Source organism: Scylla paramamosain, chromosome 8 (assembly GCF_035594125.1).
Source record: "Scylla paramamosain isolate STU-SP2022 chromosome 8, ASM3559412v1, whole genome shotgun sequence".
NCBI lineage: Eukaryota > Metazoa > Arthropoda > Malacostraca > Decapoda > Portunidae > Scylla > Scylla paramamosain.
Genome location: NC_087158.1, coordinates 85,001 through 103,430, shown reverse-complemented (window position 1 = coordinate 103,430; position 18,430 = coordinate 85,001). Strand labels below are relative to the sequence as shown.

The following is an 18,430-nucleotide window of genomic DNA, read 5'->3' as shown; positions in this document are numbered from 1 at the left end:
AGAGAGAGAGAGAGAATTACAAGGTCCCAAATGCAGCACCCATTGTTGAGGAGCCACCCACCTGGCTGTGAGGTGGCTGCTTCCCCACCTACAAGTTGATGGCTTTGATTTGGTTAAAAGCGATGGACAGGGCGTTGAGGGAAGTCCTGGCCGAGGTGAGCTGGAAGGCCGCGTACCGCTCCACACACTCCTTCATCTCCTGCACGCGCTGCCGCTGAAAGTGCTTGATCTGGAAACAGGGGTGTTGTGTGAGCTGATGGATATTTTGGTTTGGTAGCTTTTTTATGTAAGGGAGGCACTGGCCTTTTTTCTTATGTAAGAGAGGCATTGGCTAAGGGCAACAAAAAGAGCAGAAAAAAAGGCCAACTGAGAGTGCCAGTCCCAAAAGAAAGGTCAACACTACATTGTTTTATGATAAATTGTACATTGTTTTATGATAAATTGAAAAGGGAGAAGTTGCTAAGAGTAAATTCAAGCCAAATTTCCTGTAATCATGGGATAGGAGGATCCACATCATAAGAAAATAATAAAAATATATACTTCACTGAAGAGAAAGCACAGCACTGCAAAAATGACAACAGAAAATAAACACAGGTAAATAAAGCTAAGGGCTCAAAACCACTGATGTATTGCATTTTTAAGACACAGAGGCTGGGCCCAGCCAGGGGAGGGCTGCAGGCTGGAGGGAAGCTCCTAGCTAAGCAGCACTTGTAACAAAATAGAGATAATCAGGCCTCTCACAATGGAATTTCTCAGTTGCCTTAGAATTTTACAAAAATTTCCTTATTTTGAAACATCTGACCACAGATTTCTGTTGAAAAATGGATAAAGGAAGTTAGGAAAAGGTATCAGATATAAATATGTAGACGGATGGATGGATGGATGGACAGACAGACAGACAGGCAGATAAACAGATACGTGAAGATGGAGGGGCAAGGCAGATCAAAATGAAGAGCAAAGTGGCAGTGGATGTATAAGGGAAAACTCAAAAGAAAAAAACAACTGTTAGATAATGATGTGTGAGACCATGCCTGGTGCAGGAGAGAGAGAGAGAGAGAGAGAGAGAGAGAGAGAGAGAGAGAGAGAGAGAGAGAGAGAGAGAGAGAGAGAGAGAGAGAGAGAGAGAGAGAGAGAGAGAGAGAGAGAGAGAGAGTCTCTAGAGAGAGAGAGAGAGAGAGAGAGAGAGAGAGAGAGAGAGAGAGAGAGAGAGAGAGAGAGAGAGAGAGAGAAAGAGAGAGAGAGAGAGAGAGAGAGAGAGAGAGAGAGAGAGAGAGAGAGAGAGAGAGAGAGAGAGAGAGAGAGAGAGAGAGGATACTACATATTTACTTTATGTATTTTTGCTGTATGACATGAGAGCAGCACACAAGAGCAGCACCAGACAACAAAGGCCACTTGGCTCTGCGCTGTCAATGTAAAGTCAATTCCACCTCGGTAATGAAGATTAGCCTTGAGGATAAAGATTGGGAAGAATTTTTGTATTTTATGAATAAGGCAAATGATGAGCATCATCCCTGGAACCCAAGAGCAAGCTCCCTTTCCACTCATTAGCTTCATCAACTTTGACTGCCCACAGCAAGAACACTTCTGTACTCACCTCCTGCCGTGCTGTATCACTACACTCCTCAAAGGCCACCTCTGCCTCCTTCTTGGCCTTCTCAGCCTGAAATAAGGAAAAACAAGGATGTCACATCACACCACAAGTCTCCACTCAAAGCTGTGTTTTCTGCATACATACACTTTCAGGAACAGCAGACTTTTATGAGTGAGTGATTTGCTATCAAGCAGAGATTTCAAGTCACTCCATGCCCCAGTTTTCTGGCTATAGTCATTGCAGCTTCCCACTGTAATCACTCTTGTTCATTATCCTAGTTATTCTGGCCTCCATATGAATAGGACAATACATTAATCTTTTACTGAAAAGATGCAAACCATACAACTATAATGGGTTGGTACTAAGAAAAATATAAGTAAATAAATAAAGATAAAGTAAAAAAAATTGAAAATTGAAACTTTTCAGGCTATTTTAAATAAAGCTTCCTTTCTTTGTCCACAAACAAGAATGTCACAAGTCCAGACATCAAGATGTCACTGAAACCTGTGTGACTGTAAAGTTTTTCAGAGACTACATTAATTATTAACCTACAGTTACTTGGGCTGTAGAAGGTCACTCACTCACTGTCCACTCACTTCAGTGGTCTGCTTCTAAAAAAAAAATACACATCATGAAATGTTATCCAGTCTCATGCAAGACCATAACATTACAATTTTTTCCTCTTTTCTCCTTCCTGTCCTATTCTGCTTCACATTTTTATAAACATTAAGCTACACAATGATTTCCTCATTACAAAATCAAAATGTTCACAGTCATTCTTAAGTAAATATGATCATTCCTTTTTGAAGGTAAACATTTACGAATGTTATGTGTTATGGCCATTCAAAGTTTGGAGTGCCTCCATCTCTTCTGTTTTTTCCTTGGTCAGCAATATTTTCACCTATGTTACTTGTGAACACAAACACGGCAGATATCAACATCATCTTGTTATTTCAACATTTATTAAAATGCAGTGAAGACCTGATACAGATGGCTCTAAGGTCACTGAGAATCCATTACAAGGGACACACCCTTCTTCTTGTGTCTCTACCAGTACTTAGTAAATGCCTCAATGCTGGGAGGATTCTCAGAATGTTACTTCATTGGAAAAGGAATTTATTTTAGTTATCAGTGCATGCCTCCCTTTCTCTGCAAGCAATAGCTTTCAATTAAAGTTCAGCTTGCTCACAGGTGCTTCTACAGGCATGGAGATGAGTGGTTCACCACTCATCTCCACTTAATCCACCATTGGTGGATTAAGTGGAGTGCAAAGTGAACAAGCAGTTGCACACATACTTTTCTTCCTCTCTTCACTTTTCTTTTGGCCTCTCCTATATATCCTTTAAGAGTTCATCATTCTACATGAGGGTCAGGCAGGCCAACAGCTGAGATCCCTTCCTGTTGTAGCAATACTAGTGAGGTAAGGTGAGGCAAGGTGAGGCAAGGTGAGGCAAGATGACATGAAGTGAGATGAAATGAGATGTGATAAAATGAGATGAGATGAGATGAGATGAGATGAGATGAGATGAGATGAGGTAAGGTGGACCCTGATGAACATTACAATCTTCCTCTCACCTGCATAACTGTTCCTTACCTGCTCTCTTCTCATCTTGTTCTTGAGGTGTGTATGGGTGCCAGGAAGAATGCCTATCAAAATCTAATGGTCCGAGGAGTGCAAACATGTGGACAAGGAATGGCTGACAGGAGGCAGGAGGATGTGTGGATGTGTTTCTTTGTTAGGACAGTCAAGTTTTCCATCCCTCTGTTTTCTCAGGCTTCTCTCTGCCATCCTCCAAACTTTACATCCCTATGTTTTCTCAGGCTACTCTCTGCCATTCTCCAAACTTTCTATCCCTCTGTTTTCTCAGGCTTCTCTCTGCCATTCTTCAAACTTTCCATCCCTGTTTTCTCAGGCTTCTCTTTGCCATTCTTCAAACTTTACATACCTTTGTTTTCTCAGGCTTCTTTCTGCCATCCTCCAAACTTTCCATCCCTCTGTTTTCTCAAGCTACTCACCTCTTTTCAAGTTTTCCATTCACCTGTTTTCTTGAGCTACCCTTCAGTATTCTTCTAAGCCAAGGGTGTCAAACTTATAGCCTGTGGGCCACATGTGGCACAAAGGATGGTCTTAAGTGGCCCACAAGGTGAGAAGTGATTTTTCAAATATATAGTATAATTGTTACAGTTGAGAAAACTACTAAATTGCAAAGGCAAAATACAATATTAACATTTACCAACTATTTACATGACAAAGATTTATTTTGTATCAAAATTGGTAGTAATGTCTTTTATTTTTTATTACTAATTTTGATAAAAAAAATTACAAATCTGTTTGATAAAACCAAACCACTAATCTTGGCAAATCAGAATGATACACAAAATAAGTTGTAAGCTTCACTCTTGCCAGTGTGTAATTGCAAGGTCACTGATGGCCCTTGAGACTATAACAGTGTACAGCTGGCCCTCAAAATTAATGAGTCTGACATCCCTGTTCTAAGCAAACTATAACTTTCCTCCATTACATTTCTCTTAAAAATGCTTAAAGTGTAAAAGTTCTTGTCTATTTAGCTTTATATGCATCTTCCTGTAATAGTACATACCCTGGTGTTCCTTGTAACAGTTTAAATACAGTCAATTCCTTGTTGCATGTGTTTGTGATGTGCATAATATCCATGAAATAAGTTAAGGAAGGCAAGGCAACATTATTTTTTCTAATATATATTTTTTTGTCAAGTTATTCTGAGCAGTCCTTACTCTGGTTGTCAGGTCTGCTCTTCCCTCACTGCCTTCCTCCATGTCTAACTCTTCTGCTACTACTACCACAATGATTTTCCTTACTTACTACTATTTCTACTACTACTGTTTTTTACTACTATTACTACTACAATTACCACCATTACTATAATATTATGACTGCTATTACTACTACTACTACTACTACTACCATTACTATTATCACTACCACTACTACAATTACTATTGCTACTACTACTACTACTACTGCTAAAAATAACTCAGCTAATTACCACCACTACTATAATATTATGACTGCTACTACTACTACTACTACTACCATTACTATTATCACTACCACTACTACAACTACTATTGCTACTATTATTACTACTACTGCTAAAAATAACTTAGCTAAAATGGTAATAATTTCATGGTTTAGGTCAGAGTGAACCAATAAGTAGTTAAAATACCATTTCTAAAGTATATTACTTTTCTTGTTCCTCGCCTTTCCTCTTTCTCAGCTGTTCACACAATGGACCTACAGCTCTAAGGCAGTCACAGTTGCCCTACGCCTTCAGCTTCAAAATCTTTTGTCTAAAGCTTGTATTCTTAAATGCTTTGGCTTCTCATAAGGACTATTTTCAAAGGCCACAAAGACGATTAATCAGGTTCCTATAAGTATGATACAGAAAGCATGTTAAACTATCAGTGGAATCATGAAAGTTCTCTTGAAGATGCCTCGGCAGCCTGTTAAAGTAGTCGAGATAAAACACTGTGTCTAAAATATGACCCTAACACTTGCACTCTTTGCTGGCAAGTGATGAAAATTGCATGACTGGAAGGTCCATGGAGAGGAAAAATGCTGATGCAGGTTGAAGTTAGTCAAACAAAGACAATCTTCTCTAGTACTTTTAATAGATATTCTGGATTTGCTTATAGTCATGAGCCCCAATCCAGTGTGCGTACCTAGTATACATTCAGGGTCGGCTGCTCAACTCTCTCTCAAAGGTACTTTAATAATGCCACAAATCTCCATCAAGCTGTGGGAATACAGCAGAGGAAGCTTTATTCTGACACACACACACACACACACACACACACACACACACACACACACACACACACACACACACACACACACTAATGCCCCCAAAAATGCGCTGCCAAACAACAAATCCCAATGATTAATATAAGAAAAAACAAATAAATAAAGAAAAGTCAGCGCATAGAATCCCGTAGTGATCCCCTTTAATATGATGAAACAACAACCACCTGGAAGAAAACGAAGTGTGGACAAACTCCACTACACCGAGTATTAATGCAGGACAGAATTCGCACTCCCTCTCCCCACCACCACCACCACTGCCGCAAACACAGTTTGGCAGAGTATAGGAAAATAAGACATAGTTTACACGAGACACTTCCTTCCTGTATAATGCAGTGCTTTCCTCATCCCTTCACCATGCATGGCCAGCAGTCCACACTTTCACCTTCAGGAGTCATGATGCAGGAACAACAGTGAGGACGTGAGAGGTAGCGTCCACTGTTAGTTTCTGCGTCAGACATATGGCGTGGGGTGGGAGTCCCAAGTGACATGGCACAGTGGACCACCTGCTGCCCTGTACTTGTGCTTAACAGTGCTCACAACAGTAGCTTTTTATTCTCTTGTGCTTCAGTTTGAAAATGAAGACTGATTTCACTGCAGCTTATTATCTTTGAAACCTTTCATTGATAAGATCACTATTAAATAAGAACCAAGTACTGAGAAATCGGTCGGCCTCTGTCCATGCACAATGACTTTCTTTTTAAGGAAGCCACACTCCACCACAACACCTGGCGGGGCCATCCGTCTGTGCCGCCTGTCCCCAGCCCTCAGTGCCTGTTCGTGGCTGACCAAAGATGACCACTGTCAAGCGGGGCATGATTTGCACAAACCCTCCCCTCCCACCTCCCCAACCCTTTGTGTGGTGATGACATAGTGGAACAGTTAGGTGGGTGCAGGGGTGGTGATGGGGTGAGGTGTATCGTGTGGCATAGAGTCCAAGTCTTCACCCTCATTCTACTGGTCGGGAAGGAGTGTCTCATCACTCCTCTGTGCCCTGGGGAGGCAGGTGGGCACTGTTGTGGCTGAGCACGGATGGCTGCTGTCCTGTGGGAATGTGTGTACTGCGGCAGCTGCTGGGCAGGGAAGAGGGCGGGCCTCATGGGGCATTGCCACCTCAGTCACAGCTCACCTCACGCTTCACCGTGAGCCTCAGCCACGGTAAAGCGCGAGGCGGCCATGAATTATTGGTCAGCCCCACGGCCCGCAGCGTCCCGTCAGATGAGTCGCTCCTCCTCACTGGTCCAGTACACGGGCCGCTGGTTGCTGGCTGGAGGTGATGGCGGAAACTGACCAGGGGAAGGTGGCCGCCCACGTCCCACCTGCGAGGAAGGTGCATCAACCTGGCTTAGGTGTCCTGGCTTGGGAGGTCTGGGTGGAGCAGGTGGAGGAGAAAACCTTGGGGGTGTGGTGGGCGGAGAGGGTGGTGGGTGGTCACACCCTCGTCGTGTGCCAGAGTCCTGACAGAAATCTTCAGGCAGGTCAATGGAGTCAGGGGTGTTGGCGCGCGAGGCAGACAGGTGCGTGTCGTTGGTGAGGAGCGAGGTGCGTCCCAGCGTGGGAGGCCAGTGGCTCATTGCCCAGGTACTGGCCATGCTGCCGCAACATGCTGTCAAACTCCAGGAAAACCTCATTCTGCACGTTGTCACGGCCTGAACGACACCTGGCTTTGAGATCGCCGTAACTCGCGAGACTCTTCGCTCTCCAACTCCTGTGAGGACAGACCTGCCAGGCCATCAGAGTCCTGCGGGTGCTTCAGGTCCTCAGGATGATGCTGGTGGTGGGAGTGGCTGTTCTGGTGCGCCTGGTATTGCTTCAGGTCACGGCTGATATGTTCCCCCAGCTCCTGCGACGTCATGCTGGAGTGGTTGCGCTGCCGGCCACCCACAACATCATCTAGCTCCCTGGAGTCGCTGAAGTAGCGGCTGGGCTCCCGTGATTCACCATCGTAGTGGGTGATGCCGTCATCGAGCTCGGAGTCTGTTGGGTACTCGCTGGCACGGCTGGTCAGTCTGTCATCCAATTCTTCACTATCCAAGGAAGACATGTAGCGTGCGCCGTGTCTGTTGGTGGTGCGAGAAGGCCGGTCACTGTCTCGAGACTGCCCTGTGTGTCGCCGCTCCCGAGTTGATCGGGAAGGAGAGTCAGCCTCTGTCACAGTCTCAGCATGGTGAATGCGGTGGTCGCTGGAGTGGTGGCGGGCGGACGAAGCGAGGGAGCTACCTCGGGTCTTCTGGTGCTGGTGGTGGGATCGGTAGCGTGGGTCGAGTGCTGCAGCCTGGTTTAGCTCATCCTCTGAGGTGCGGTACTCGTTGTGTAGCCAAGAGGTGCGAGGCTCCTCCTCCTCCACATGACCGCCGATTGTCTCACTGTCCCGTCTCTCCTGGCGGGGTGAATTGGAGGGGGACGACTGGGAGCTGATGGACAGCAGGTCTCTGGTGCTGCTCGAGTGGCCATCTTTCTTCTCTCGCTTGTGGTCGTGCACGGCAGGCAGCGCCATGTTGCCACGTAACTTGCCTGAGCCGATGTGTTCGTTGCGCCCCCGTGAACCAGGAGCCCAGCTTGTGGCCAGACTCCTCCGCAGCCGTCAGCTGGCTCACATGCCTTGAGATGTTCTCCACGGAGTCCTGTTCGGTGAGGCGAGTCCTCGTCTTGATCTGACGGGAGCCACACGTCTTCTTGAAGCGCACGATGACAATGACGCCTGTGATGGAGAGCAGCGCCAGACCGCAGCATGCGCCGATCAGCACGTAAGCCATGAACTTGGCTTCAGCCTTTTCCGAGTCCTCGAGCACCTCTTCCCTCAGGGTGATACGGACTCCATTTTGGTCCACGCTAATTCTGTCATCGTCTGAGCTGAGGTCTGGTGCCAGATCCAGGGCAGCATCTGGCGCCAGTGGCACACCTGTGTTGAACAGGCTGGTCAAATTTAAGCTATCTCTGTCCTCTGGTTGCCTCGGAGTGGCATCGAATAGGTCAGGTGTCAGTGGGATGAGCTGCAGATTCTTCCATAAGTGTGACACTGAGGCGTCGTGCTCCCTGTGTTCACCCTTGGGGAGCACCGGTGGAGAATCATCCTCCACCCCTTCGCGCCCCTGCCCCTCATGAGGCTCTAACCTTAACTCAAAGTCTCCTGGAGGTAAAATGGCGTCGTCTTCTACTGTGGAGTGCTGGGGGTGATGTGTCACCTGTTTGGAAGTCACACTCACATCCTTGTCCTCCGCAGGCAGAGCAGAGGCCGGTCGGTAATTCTCCAATAAGAAAGTAACTTGGCTGCGGTCTTGCTTTGTTGCTGCTGGAGTTGAAAAGTTTGGCTTGACAACGCCCAAGAGGTCATCCAGACTAGGGTAATCATGTGTGCCCAAGGGGAGAGGCTCCTCGCTGTACCCAGTGCCTCTGTCTGTTAGGGCAGGCGGCGTGGTCCTGGCAGTTGGCACCTGTGTGGGAATGCGGGGCTGCTGCTCTGCAGTGTGGAATGTGGCACTGGTCTCGTGGATAAAAGGACGATGTTCCTCGTGACCAAAGTCATCTGAGGGTGGCTCCTGCTTTGCACTGCCCATGCTGTCATCGTGGTAGTATTTGTCGTAGTCTAGGTTATAGTAACTGTCAAGATAGTCAGGAAGAACATCAGAGTAGTAGTCAGAGTGTGAAGAGTGAAGATGGTGCCCCTCAGGATCCATAACCTCAGGCCTGGCATGGTAGTCTTCGTTCCTGTCACTCACATGGAGTGTCGGGAGGGAGTCAGTGCCAGATTCCTCCTTGTCACCAAAACTGTCCAGGTCCAGCAGAGTGAAGGCATGAGAGTGGTCATGATTCTTCTCATCCACTGCCCCGGCATGCAGTGGCAGCAGGGGTGTCCGTGACAGGGATGGTGGTGGTGGTGGTGGTGGTGGGGTAAGGTAGGGGGACAGGGATGCAGGGACTGAGATGTGGTGGGGGCGCTGGAAAGAATGTTGCAGGGTGGGCAGCGTGGGCATGTGGGATGGGGTCATCTTGGTGACGATGGGTGGCGGGCCTGTGGGCTGCCTGAGGAGGATGCGAAGGCCGGCGTCCTCCCGTCGGGGCAGCTGGATGGGGAGCGAGGCGGCTGGATGGGTGAGCGGGGCGGCTGAGAAGGCAATGAGCTCGGCATTGTGGGTCGCCGTGACAGAAGGAAGCCTGGCAGGCGCGGCGGGATGTCCTGTATCTTGGGCTGGGCAGGAGGGCGCGGCCTGGCAGGTTTGGGGAGGAAAGGCAGATTGGGCAGGATGTCAGTGATGGGCATCTCCAAGGTGGGGGCGCCACTGCCTCTTGGAGGCACAATTTTGGGTAGCTTTGCCTGCCCCAGGATATGAGAAGGTGGGATGAGGATGGAGCCGGGAGGAAGAGCCTCTAGTGCTTCTGGAGGAGGCATTTCAAGCCCCAGAGTGAGTTTGTCAAAGGGCAGCAGCGGTGGCTGGCCTGGTTGGTGGGTCTCGGGAGGATGCCGCCCCCGTCATTATTACGCTGGTCCTTACTATCGTGGGAGAGACTGGAGCCTAGTACCACCTCGAAGGTCTTGGTGGGTGGGGCTGTGATCACGTCCACTCGCTCTTCTCCGCGCCGATTTACGGGCTGCCGCCCATCATAGATGCGTCCCGGCCGCCACATCTCGTCGCTGGGGGGCAGGGGCTGCACGGGCACACTAGGTCGCATTGGGAAGCTTGAGCCCTCTGATGGGCGGCTCTGCAGGAAGGAAGTCTTGAGTGGCTGAAAGCCATCATCAGGACGGTCCCTAAGGGGTAATCTGTCTCTGGTGAGCAGCACAGTGTCTTCAGGAGCCACAATCTTGCTGGGCAGATCATCCTCTGCCATTCCCATTCTGTCTTCCTTGTAAGTGTCCTCCAGCGGGCCGATGAGGAGGCTGTAAATCAACTTGAGGGCATTCTGGTCCAGACTCCCAAAGTTTTTGATCAGGTCTCCGATGAAGACATTCTGAAAGCCCTCGCTGCTGGCGATGTCCCTCAGGAAGTTAGCCACATCTTGATAAGGGCTGGAGCTTGCCTCTTCATAGCGTGGCGTGTGGTTGCTGGCACCCTGGGGACGCACCTCGCTACTGTTGACGGGTGCCAGAGTGTTCTCCAGTTCACTGTCTGAGGATCTCTGTGTGGTGGAAGGGCTGCTGCCTTTCTCAGGAGTCGTTGTAGTTGTGATGTCCTCGTCTACTGCCGCTGCCTCCATGGGCACTTCTTGGTTCACTGTGGCATCATCATCGTTAGGCAGAGCTGATGGTTGGTTTGTGGTCTGGCCTTCATCTTCCCGTGTGTCTGGAGACGTCACCACGCCCTTAAGGGTGTTGTCTGAGCCCTCCTCAGGCGAAGCATCAAGCTCTGGGTCTGAGCAGCATATCTTCATGAAGATGTCAGGCCTCCACTTGGCGACGGGGCGCGTGGGGGGCGGTAGGTCCTTGAGGGGCTTATAGGTGGGGGGCGGCTGATTGTCTGGGTGAATGATATAGGACGCCTCTCCGCTCAGGTGCTTCCTGCGCACGTCAACAATGGCACGGGGCCGCCCCTCTACTATGCCGCCTTCATCTGGGGACGTGTGATTGTTGGCCTCTGCTGAGTCCTCAATTCTGCTGCCCCGCGTGTCAAGCACGAGGCTCTCAGAATTGTCATCAGGTACGAGGCTCTCAGACTTGTCACCAGGGACGAGGCTCTCAGATTTGTCACCAGGTACGAGTCTCTCGGAGTTGTCACCAGGCACGAAGCTCTCGGACTGGTCACCAGGCACGAAACTCTCAGACTTGTCACCAGCAGGGGATGGGGCGGCGAGTGGGGGTGAGTCAGATCTGGTCTCCGTTGGTCTCGGTTCCTGACCGGGTGAAGTGTCCATGCTCGTGTCTTCATTATGGTGGGGCAGGATCCGGGGCGAGGGCGTGTCCACGGACGAGACGGGGAAGCTAGCGGCACAACGCAGAAGGCCTAAGAAAAGGCTGACAGCACAAATGGAATGGTAACGCATTGTGGGGAGTGTGTGACGCTCCGCGGCTTTACTGTAGTACTTGTGTCCAGCGCCGACCTACGAAGGCGGCAGGGATTGTTTCACAACGTTACACATAATGTTCCACACAACACACCTCAGAGTGCACACCACTGCCAAGTGTTTTAAGTTCCGTAATGAAGGGCACGGGTGCCACTCAATGTGGGCTCCAGACAACAGCAGCAGCAGCAGCAGCACAAAGATGCACGAATGCGAGAAAGACGTTGCCGCCACGGCCGCTCTGCGCATACTGCCGCCGCAAGCTGCCGTCAGTCACCCTCCCACGCGCTACCTGCCGCCGAAGCGGCGTGCTCCAAAAAAATTAAGTCTAGGGAAGGAGGAGACCAGAGGGGTGTGTGAAGAGCAGGGGTGCAGCATGTGTGGTGACACGGCGCCCTGGAAACCAGATGACCTCACATTGGGAAAGGAAAGACAAGAGGGAGAGTCGCGGAGCCACACTGCCACTACTCCCTGCACCATACCTACCTCCTAAAGACCCCACACTGTTCACTCGCTCCACCTCCTCCCCGCCACCATCACCATCTTCATCAATAAAAACGACAATGGTGTGCATTGTTCCTTTTATCCAAGCTGCATCCCACGCTCGCTGTGTATGTGTGTGTGTGTGTGTGTGTTTGTATATGCCAGTCACGTCTCTCATATGTGTATTACACTCAAGTAAAACCTAAGATTCATCCGAGCATGAAAACTTGAATATATTCCCGCTATACAAATCCTGCTTCTTTTTTCGCCTTACACACACACACACACACACACACACACACACACACACACACACACACATCAGCACAATAATAATAATAATAATAATAATAATAATAATAATAATAATAATAATAATAATAATAAAAATAATAATAATGGTATACGAGAACATTTTCATGCCTATCCTACCACTACCAACACCACCAACAACATCGATATCCCAATCCTACTGTTCCCACCCCCACCCGCAAATTTCTCCTGGTGAGGGTGTTGCTGGCCGTGGGCGTGGGTGTTTGGGGTGGTCGTGGGGCGTGACGGGTGACGGGCCCTGAACAACCTCTGGGAATGTTGTGGTCATATGTGTGTGTGTGTGTGTGTGTGTGTGTGTGTGTGTGTGTGTGTGTGTGTGTGTGAGAGAGAGAGAGAGAGAGAGAGAGAGAGAGAGAGAGAGAGAGAGAGAGAGAGAGAGAGAGAGAGAGAGAGAGAGAGAGAGAGAGAGAGAGAGCACTCACAACACTAAGCACTAAGTCATGCTAAACATTTAAATAGCGCTCTCTCTCTCTCTCTCTCTCTCTCTCTCTCTCTCTCTCTCTCTCTCTCTCTCTCTCTCTCTCTCTCTCTCAATACAGATTCAGAGATTTTTTTCTTTCTCTCCATCCACCCTTCCCTTCTTTCCTTCTCTAGTACCTTCACCCATTCCTAACTTCTCTACGTTTCACCTTCCCTTCTTTCCTTCTCAAGTGTCTTCACCCGCCCCTTCACTCCTCTACGGCCACTCCTACACAAGTCCGCAAGAGGGAGGGGCGCGCCGCGCGCCGGGCCGAGAACCGCCAACACACGTACGTGCCGATCCACGCTATTCACTTTTGCGGGTGAGGAACCATCGTCTTATTGTTTGTTCAACTCTTGACTACTACACCATGCATAGGGTGCAGGAGGAGGGCGAGGAGGAGGAGACATAAGATGAGAAAAAAGATTCAGTAGAAGACAGGAAGTGTAATGTAATAATAATAATCAGAAATGCAACGTTATAACAATAACAATAAAAAAAATGAAAAAAAATAGTCAAATAGGTGTAGAGAAGCTCAGGACAGACCTCTACTACTACTACTACTACTACTATTACTACAATAAGTAATAGTAATAATAATATTAATAATAATAATAATAATAACAATAATAATAATATAAATAATAATAATAATAATAATAATAATAATAATAATAATAATAATAATAATAATAATAATGATAATAATAACACCATTGCTCTCTCTCTCTCTCTCTCTCTCTCTCTCTCTCTCTCTCTCTCTCTCTCTCTCTCTCTCTCTCTCTCTCTCCCCCCCAGTAGTGGTAAATATGCACAGTTACTCAAAATGTCCTGCTGACCTGGTGGTGGGGGTGACAGCAGCAGCAACAGCAGCAACAACAACAACAGTAGCAGCAGCAGTGGCGACCAACAGTATCGAGGCGTCAGATGTTTGGGCCAAAGGAACAGTTATGCCACCACCTCTTCCCCCTTCTCCTCCTACTCTTCCTCCTCCTGCTGCTGCTGCTGCTGCTGCTGCTGCTGCTGCTGCTGCTGCTGCTGCTGCTGCTGCTGCTGCTACTACTACTACTACTACTACTACTACTACTATTACTACTACTACTGCTAGCATTAATTCTATAGTGATAAGGTCTCTCTCTCTCTCTCTCTCTCTCTCTCTCTCTCTCTCTCTCTCTCTCTCTCTCTCTCTCTCTCTCTCTCTCTCTCTCTCTCTCTCTCTCTCTCTCTCTCTCTCTCATATCAACTGACAAAGTTAAACAAAGGTGTGATCACTGATACATGTGTAGAAAAAGCAAGAGGAGGAGGAGGAGGAGGAGGAGGAGGAGGAGGAGGAGGAGGAGGAGGAGGAGGAGGAGGAATGCTGTGAAGAGCGTGAGTTGAAGACAAGGTTGAGAAGCAGATGTTTCTCTTCCTTCTCCTCTTACAACACACACACACACACACACACACACACACACACACACACACACACACACACACATACACACACACCGTTACCTGGGCTTCTTCATCTACACCTCATTCCTTCTCCTCCCTCTCCACCTCCTCCTCTCCCTCCTTTTTTCTCTTTTTTTTCTTTCCTTTTTTCTCCACAATAATATAAAAGCCATAAAATATGACGTAACAAACTTTCCTCTCTCTCTCTCTCTCTCTCTCTCTCTCTCTCTCTCTCTCTCTCTCTCTCTCTCTCTCTCTCTCTCTCTCTCTCTCTCTCTCTCTCTCTCTCTCTCTCTCTCTCTCTCTCTCTCTCTCTTCTGTACTTTTACACCCTTTGCCTTCCTCTCCTCCCTTCTCTCTCCACGTTCCTTTCCTCCACGCCTTCTCCCTCTTTCTCTTGTTTGCCTAAACTGCACTGAATAAATATAATTTCCCTTCATAATTTCTTCTCTTATTTATTTGCTCCTTTTTATTCTGAGGCTCTCTTTTTCCTTCATTCCTTTCTCTTTCCCTCACCTGTGGTCGCCCCATCAACCCTACCCTTCTTTACTTCTTTTTCTCCATCGCCCTCTCCAGATGACGGAGAGATGGAGGGAGGGAGGGGGTGAGGGAGGGAAGGAGGGATCTAAGTAGTGAGGAGGGAGGCAAGTCCATCTGTTAGTCTTTACGTACCTAGGTTATGATACCGTTATTATTATTATTATTATTATTATTATTATTATTATTATTATTATTATTATTACAATCATCCGTACTTGTACTACTACTACTACTACTATTACTACTACTAGTACTACTATAACAACAACAACAACAACTACTACTACTACTACTACTACTACTACTACTACTATTACTACTACTACTATTATTAGTTGTAGTAGTAGTAGTAGGAGAGCAGTAGTAGTAGTAGTAGTAGTAGTAGTAGTAGTAGTAGTAGTAGTAGTAGTAGTAGTAGTAGTAGTAGTTCAATTCAATTCAATATTCTTTATTCACACAAGATGTGTACACAAACTAAAATACATACTAAAACTAAAAGAAAGAAAAACATTTCATTTAATTATTAAAAAAAAAAAAAAAAAAAAAAAAAAAAAAAAAAAAAGACATAAATTTATACTAAATTAGACAATATCATACTGAATCCGACGTCACTCGGTGCACAAAGCATCAATCAACATCTTAGTTTCCCTTACATCTAAGATTGTGGTATCACATCTATCCCTCATCAAACACAATTCACGAATTTGTGCACCAGTCCGTGCAAGTTCGTACTGGTCACACTGCAGCTGCGTCCAAACCTTATTGATGTCTCCAATATTCATATTAAATTTGTATGAAAGATATCTTACATTACTGCCCATTATTGAATGTCTTCCATAAACCCCCATTCTTCCTATTGTTCTTATAACCATATTGTCTGATGTTAATATTTGGTTTATAAAAGCAATCTCCCGTTTTGCGAACCACATTTCTGGGGGCATAACATTAGCAATGTGAGGAAGCAGACTACAGTGTGTGGTCCAGGGCAGCTTCCACACTCGACGCACTGCAACCCTCCACGCTCGGTACACCGCTTCCATGCTACCATCACACACATTTAAAAGTTGACTACCATAAAAACTAGAACAATATTTAAAAAACAAAGTATTTCTTACATGTGACAGTCCACCCTTAAAACGGGATAAAAATGAATTACATTGTCGATAAAAATCAGTCACACATTTAGAAGTATCACATTTAAAAATATTTCTTCCTAAAACATTTCCCAGGTGTACAATTTCCTCCATAATATCAATAGTTTTACCATTAATTTCTACATTAGGAATTATATTACTTCTTTTATTACCGTGGAAAACTATTAATTTGCTTTTCTTTTCGTTATACACAATGTCATATCTCGATGCATAATCTACACAGATGCTTATCATCTTCTTGAGAGCAAAAACACTTGGTGCTAGACCTTTTAGGTCATCAGCAAACCCGAAGGCTCCTGCATAGGTGCCACCCATGTAGCAGCCAACGCCAGAGTCTCGCAATTCCGTGAGTAACCCGTCTACATAAACACAATACAGTATAGGAGAGATCACACCACCTTGTTTGACTCCATTACTCACTTCAAATGTACTAGACAGTAAGTCATTCCATCTTACGCTTAGTTTTTGATTTACGTACATGTTTAACAATAATCTACATATAAGAGGACATACATTACGTTTCAATAGAATATCAAATAATTTGCAATAATTAACTCTGTCGAAAGCCTTGCTTGCATCTAAAGTAAACCCATAAACAGTTGTACCTTTAGATACATAATAAGACACAGTTTCTCTCACCATTGCTGTACACATAGTAGAGGATGTTCCTTCTTTGAACCCAAACTGCAAATCATTGGTCAATAGTTTATCCCTTTCTCTCATCAATACAATATTATCCAGTATTTTACTCATCAAACTACTAAGAGTAATCGCTCTGTAATTTTCACTGGTATTAAGATTTGCCCAACGACCTTTAGGAAGCGGTATCATAACCCCTTTCATCATGCTGTGGGGAGAGAAACCGTGCCTCAACATGGCTGAAAACAGTACAGACAAGTGTCCGTATAACACATCACCAGCATGTATGAGATGGTCAGACATCAGGTCACCCTCACCTTCTCCCTTTCCAGGCCTCACTCTCCGCAGTGCTTGACGCACCTCATCAGGCGTAATCAAGAGTATACTTTCATTACTATTTTTCTGACAAGAAATTACACTGTTGATGGCAGATTTTAAGCTATCCATCTCATTTGTATCGTATGAGGTACTGTTGTAAAGCTCTTCAAACTTTCCTTTAAATAAATCAGCTATATCTTTAGGACAATGTTTTCCATCAACTGCCTTAGGCGTTTTTTTCTTCTGTTTTCCCTTGTTTCTTACAGATCTCCAAAACTGTCTACCAGAAGCACTAGCCTGCAAACTCTCAGCTAATTTCTCTGTAGTTATTAACTCTTCTTGCTTTATAACCATCTTGCGTGCTTGGTGATAACATTTACGTGTTGTACGGCGTATTTCGGCAATGAGACCTTGCTGAGGTCGTTCACTGTCTACCCATAACCTGTGCCAAAACAAAGCAGTGCGAAAATAACCCTCAACACAATCATTCCAGCCTGGCACAATTTTCTTAGTAGTAGTAGTAGTAGTAGTAGTAGTAGTAGTAGTAGTAGCAGCAGCAGCAACAGCACACAGTAGTAATAGTAGTAGTAGTAGTAGTAGTAGTAGATAATAACAGGTCAGATCTCTCCTCGTTTCGCTGCTCGTCTTTGTTCCCTTTCCAATAAATACTGATCGTTAATGTAATTCGAACTGTACCTGGTCTTGCTAATGTCTTCATCTAACACCCTGTGATCACTTCCCCTTTTTGACACAAAGTACTCACATCCTATTAAACTGGACGCGCATATGAATAGTAATCAGCAGTGGATGTGTCCGTTTCATTATTTTATACTTGGACGTGCATACAAACACACAGACACGCTCATGCTGATAGACACTCACACACAGACGGACTCGAACAGACATACAGGTAAAATAGTTACGCGCATAGATGAAGAGACACTTAAAGAGGCAGGCAGCTGAAGAGATAGGCATAGAGAGACAGGCAGGTACAGCCAGACAAAGGAGCTGATTGACAAACAGGCAGATGCACAGACGAGTTCACAAGTAAAGACTGCGACTGACTTAAAAAAGCTAAGGGAGAGATAAACAAACAGAAGTGAGAGAGATACAGACAAGTACAGATACACAGGTAGATAGATAGATAGATAGATAGACAGATAGATAGATAGATAGATAGATAGATAGATAGATAGATAAATAGATATATAGATAGATCAACAGATAGACAGCCAGAAACACATTATAGAGAAACAGGCAGAGATCAAAAACACAATGACAAATGACATACAGACAATCAGATATATAAATAACAGGAAACAGATAAACGGAGTCAAACAGACAGGCAGGCTGGCATTTAGTTGCATGGATGGACAAAACTAAAGGAAAAGTTTGTTGATGGGAGGGAAAGGGAAGGAGGGGACGCAACAATACTGGTCAGTCCCACAGTCATAAACAAACTGCGCAGCGCCATACTCCGATTTCCAGAGGCACCGTTAAAGGTCTAGGTGGCGATAGTGGTGGTAGTGGCGGTGGGCGGCGGTGGGTGGTAGCCCTCCTCCTCCTCCTTCCCCTCCACCTGGATTACGCTCGTGATATATGTTAATGGGAGTGTTCTCTGTGTGTGTGTGTGTGTG

General features: G+C 46.2%; 1 protein-coding gene across 4 annotated transcripts in view; it reads right to left on the bottom strand.

Moving 5' to 3' along the window:
• LOC135102624 (sorting nexin-32-like) overlaps positions 1–18,430 on the bottom strand; it is a 56,895-nt gene that overhangs the window by 12,784 nt on the left and 25,681 nt on the right. For all 4 annotated transcript variants that reach the window (XM_064007896.1, XM_064007895.1, XM_064007898.1 and 1 more), the window contains exons 9-10: positions 1,595–1,660; positions 62–229 (exon numbers count right to left, since the gene is read on the bottom strand). In XM_064007896.1, coding sequence (XP_063863966.1) covers positions 89–229; positions 1,595–1,660 — 207 coding nt within the window. In that variant the 3' untranslated portion in view covers positions 62–88. The remainder of the gene's footprint in view (positions 1–61; positions 230–1,594; positions 1,661–18,430) is intronic.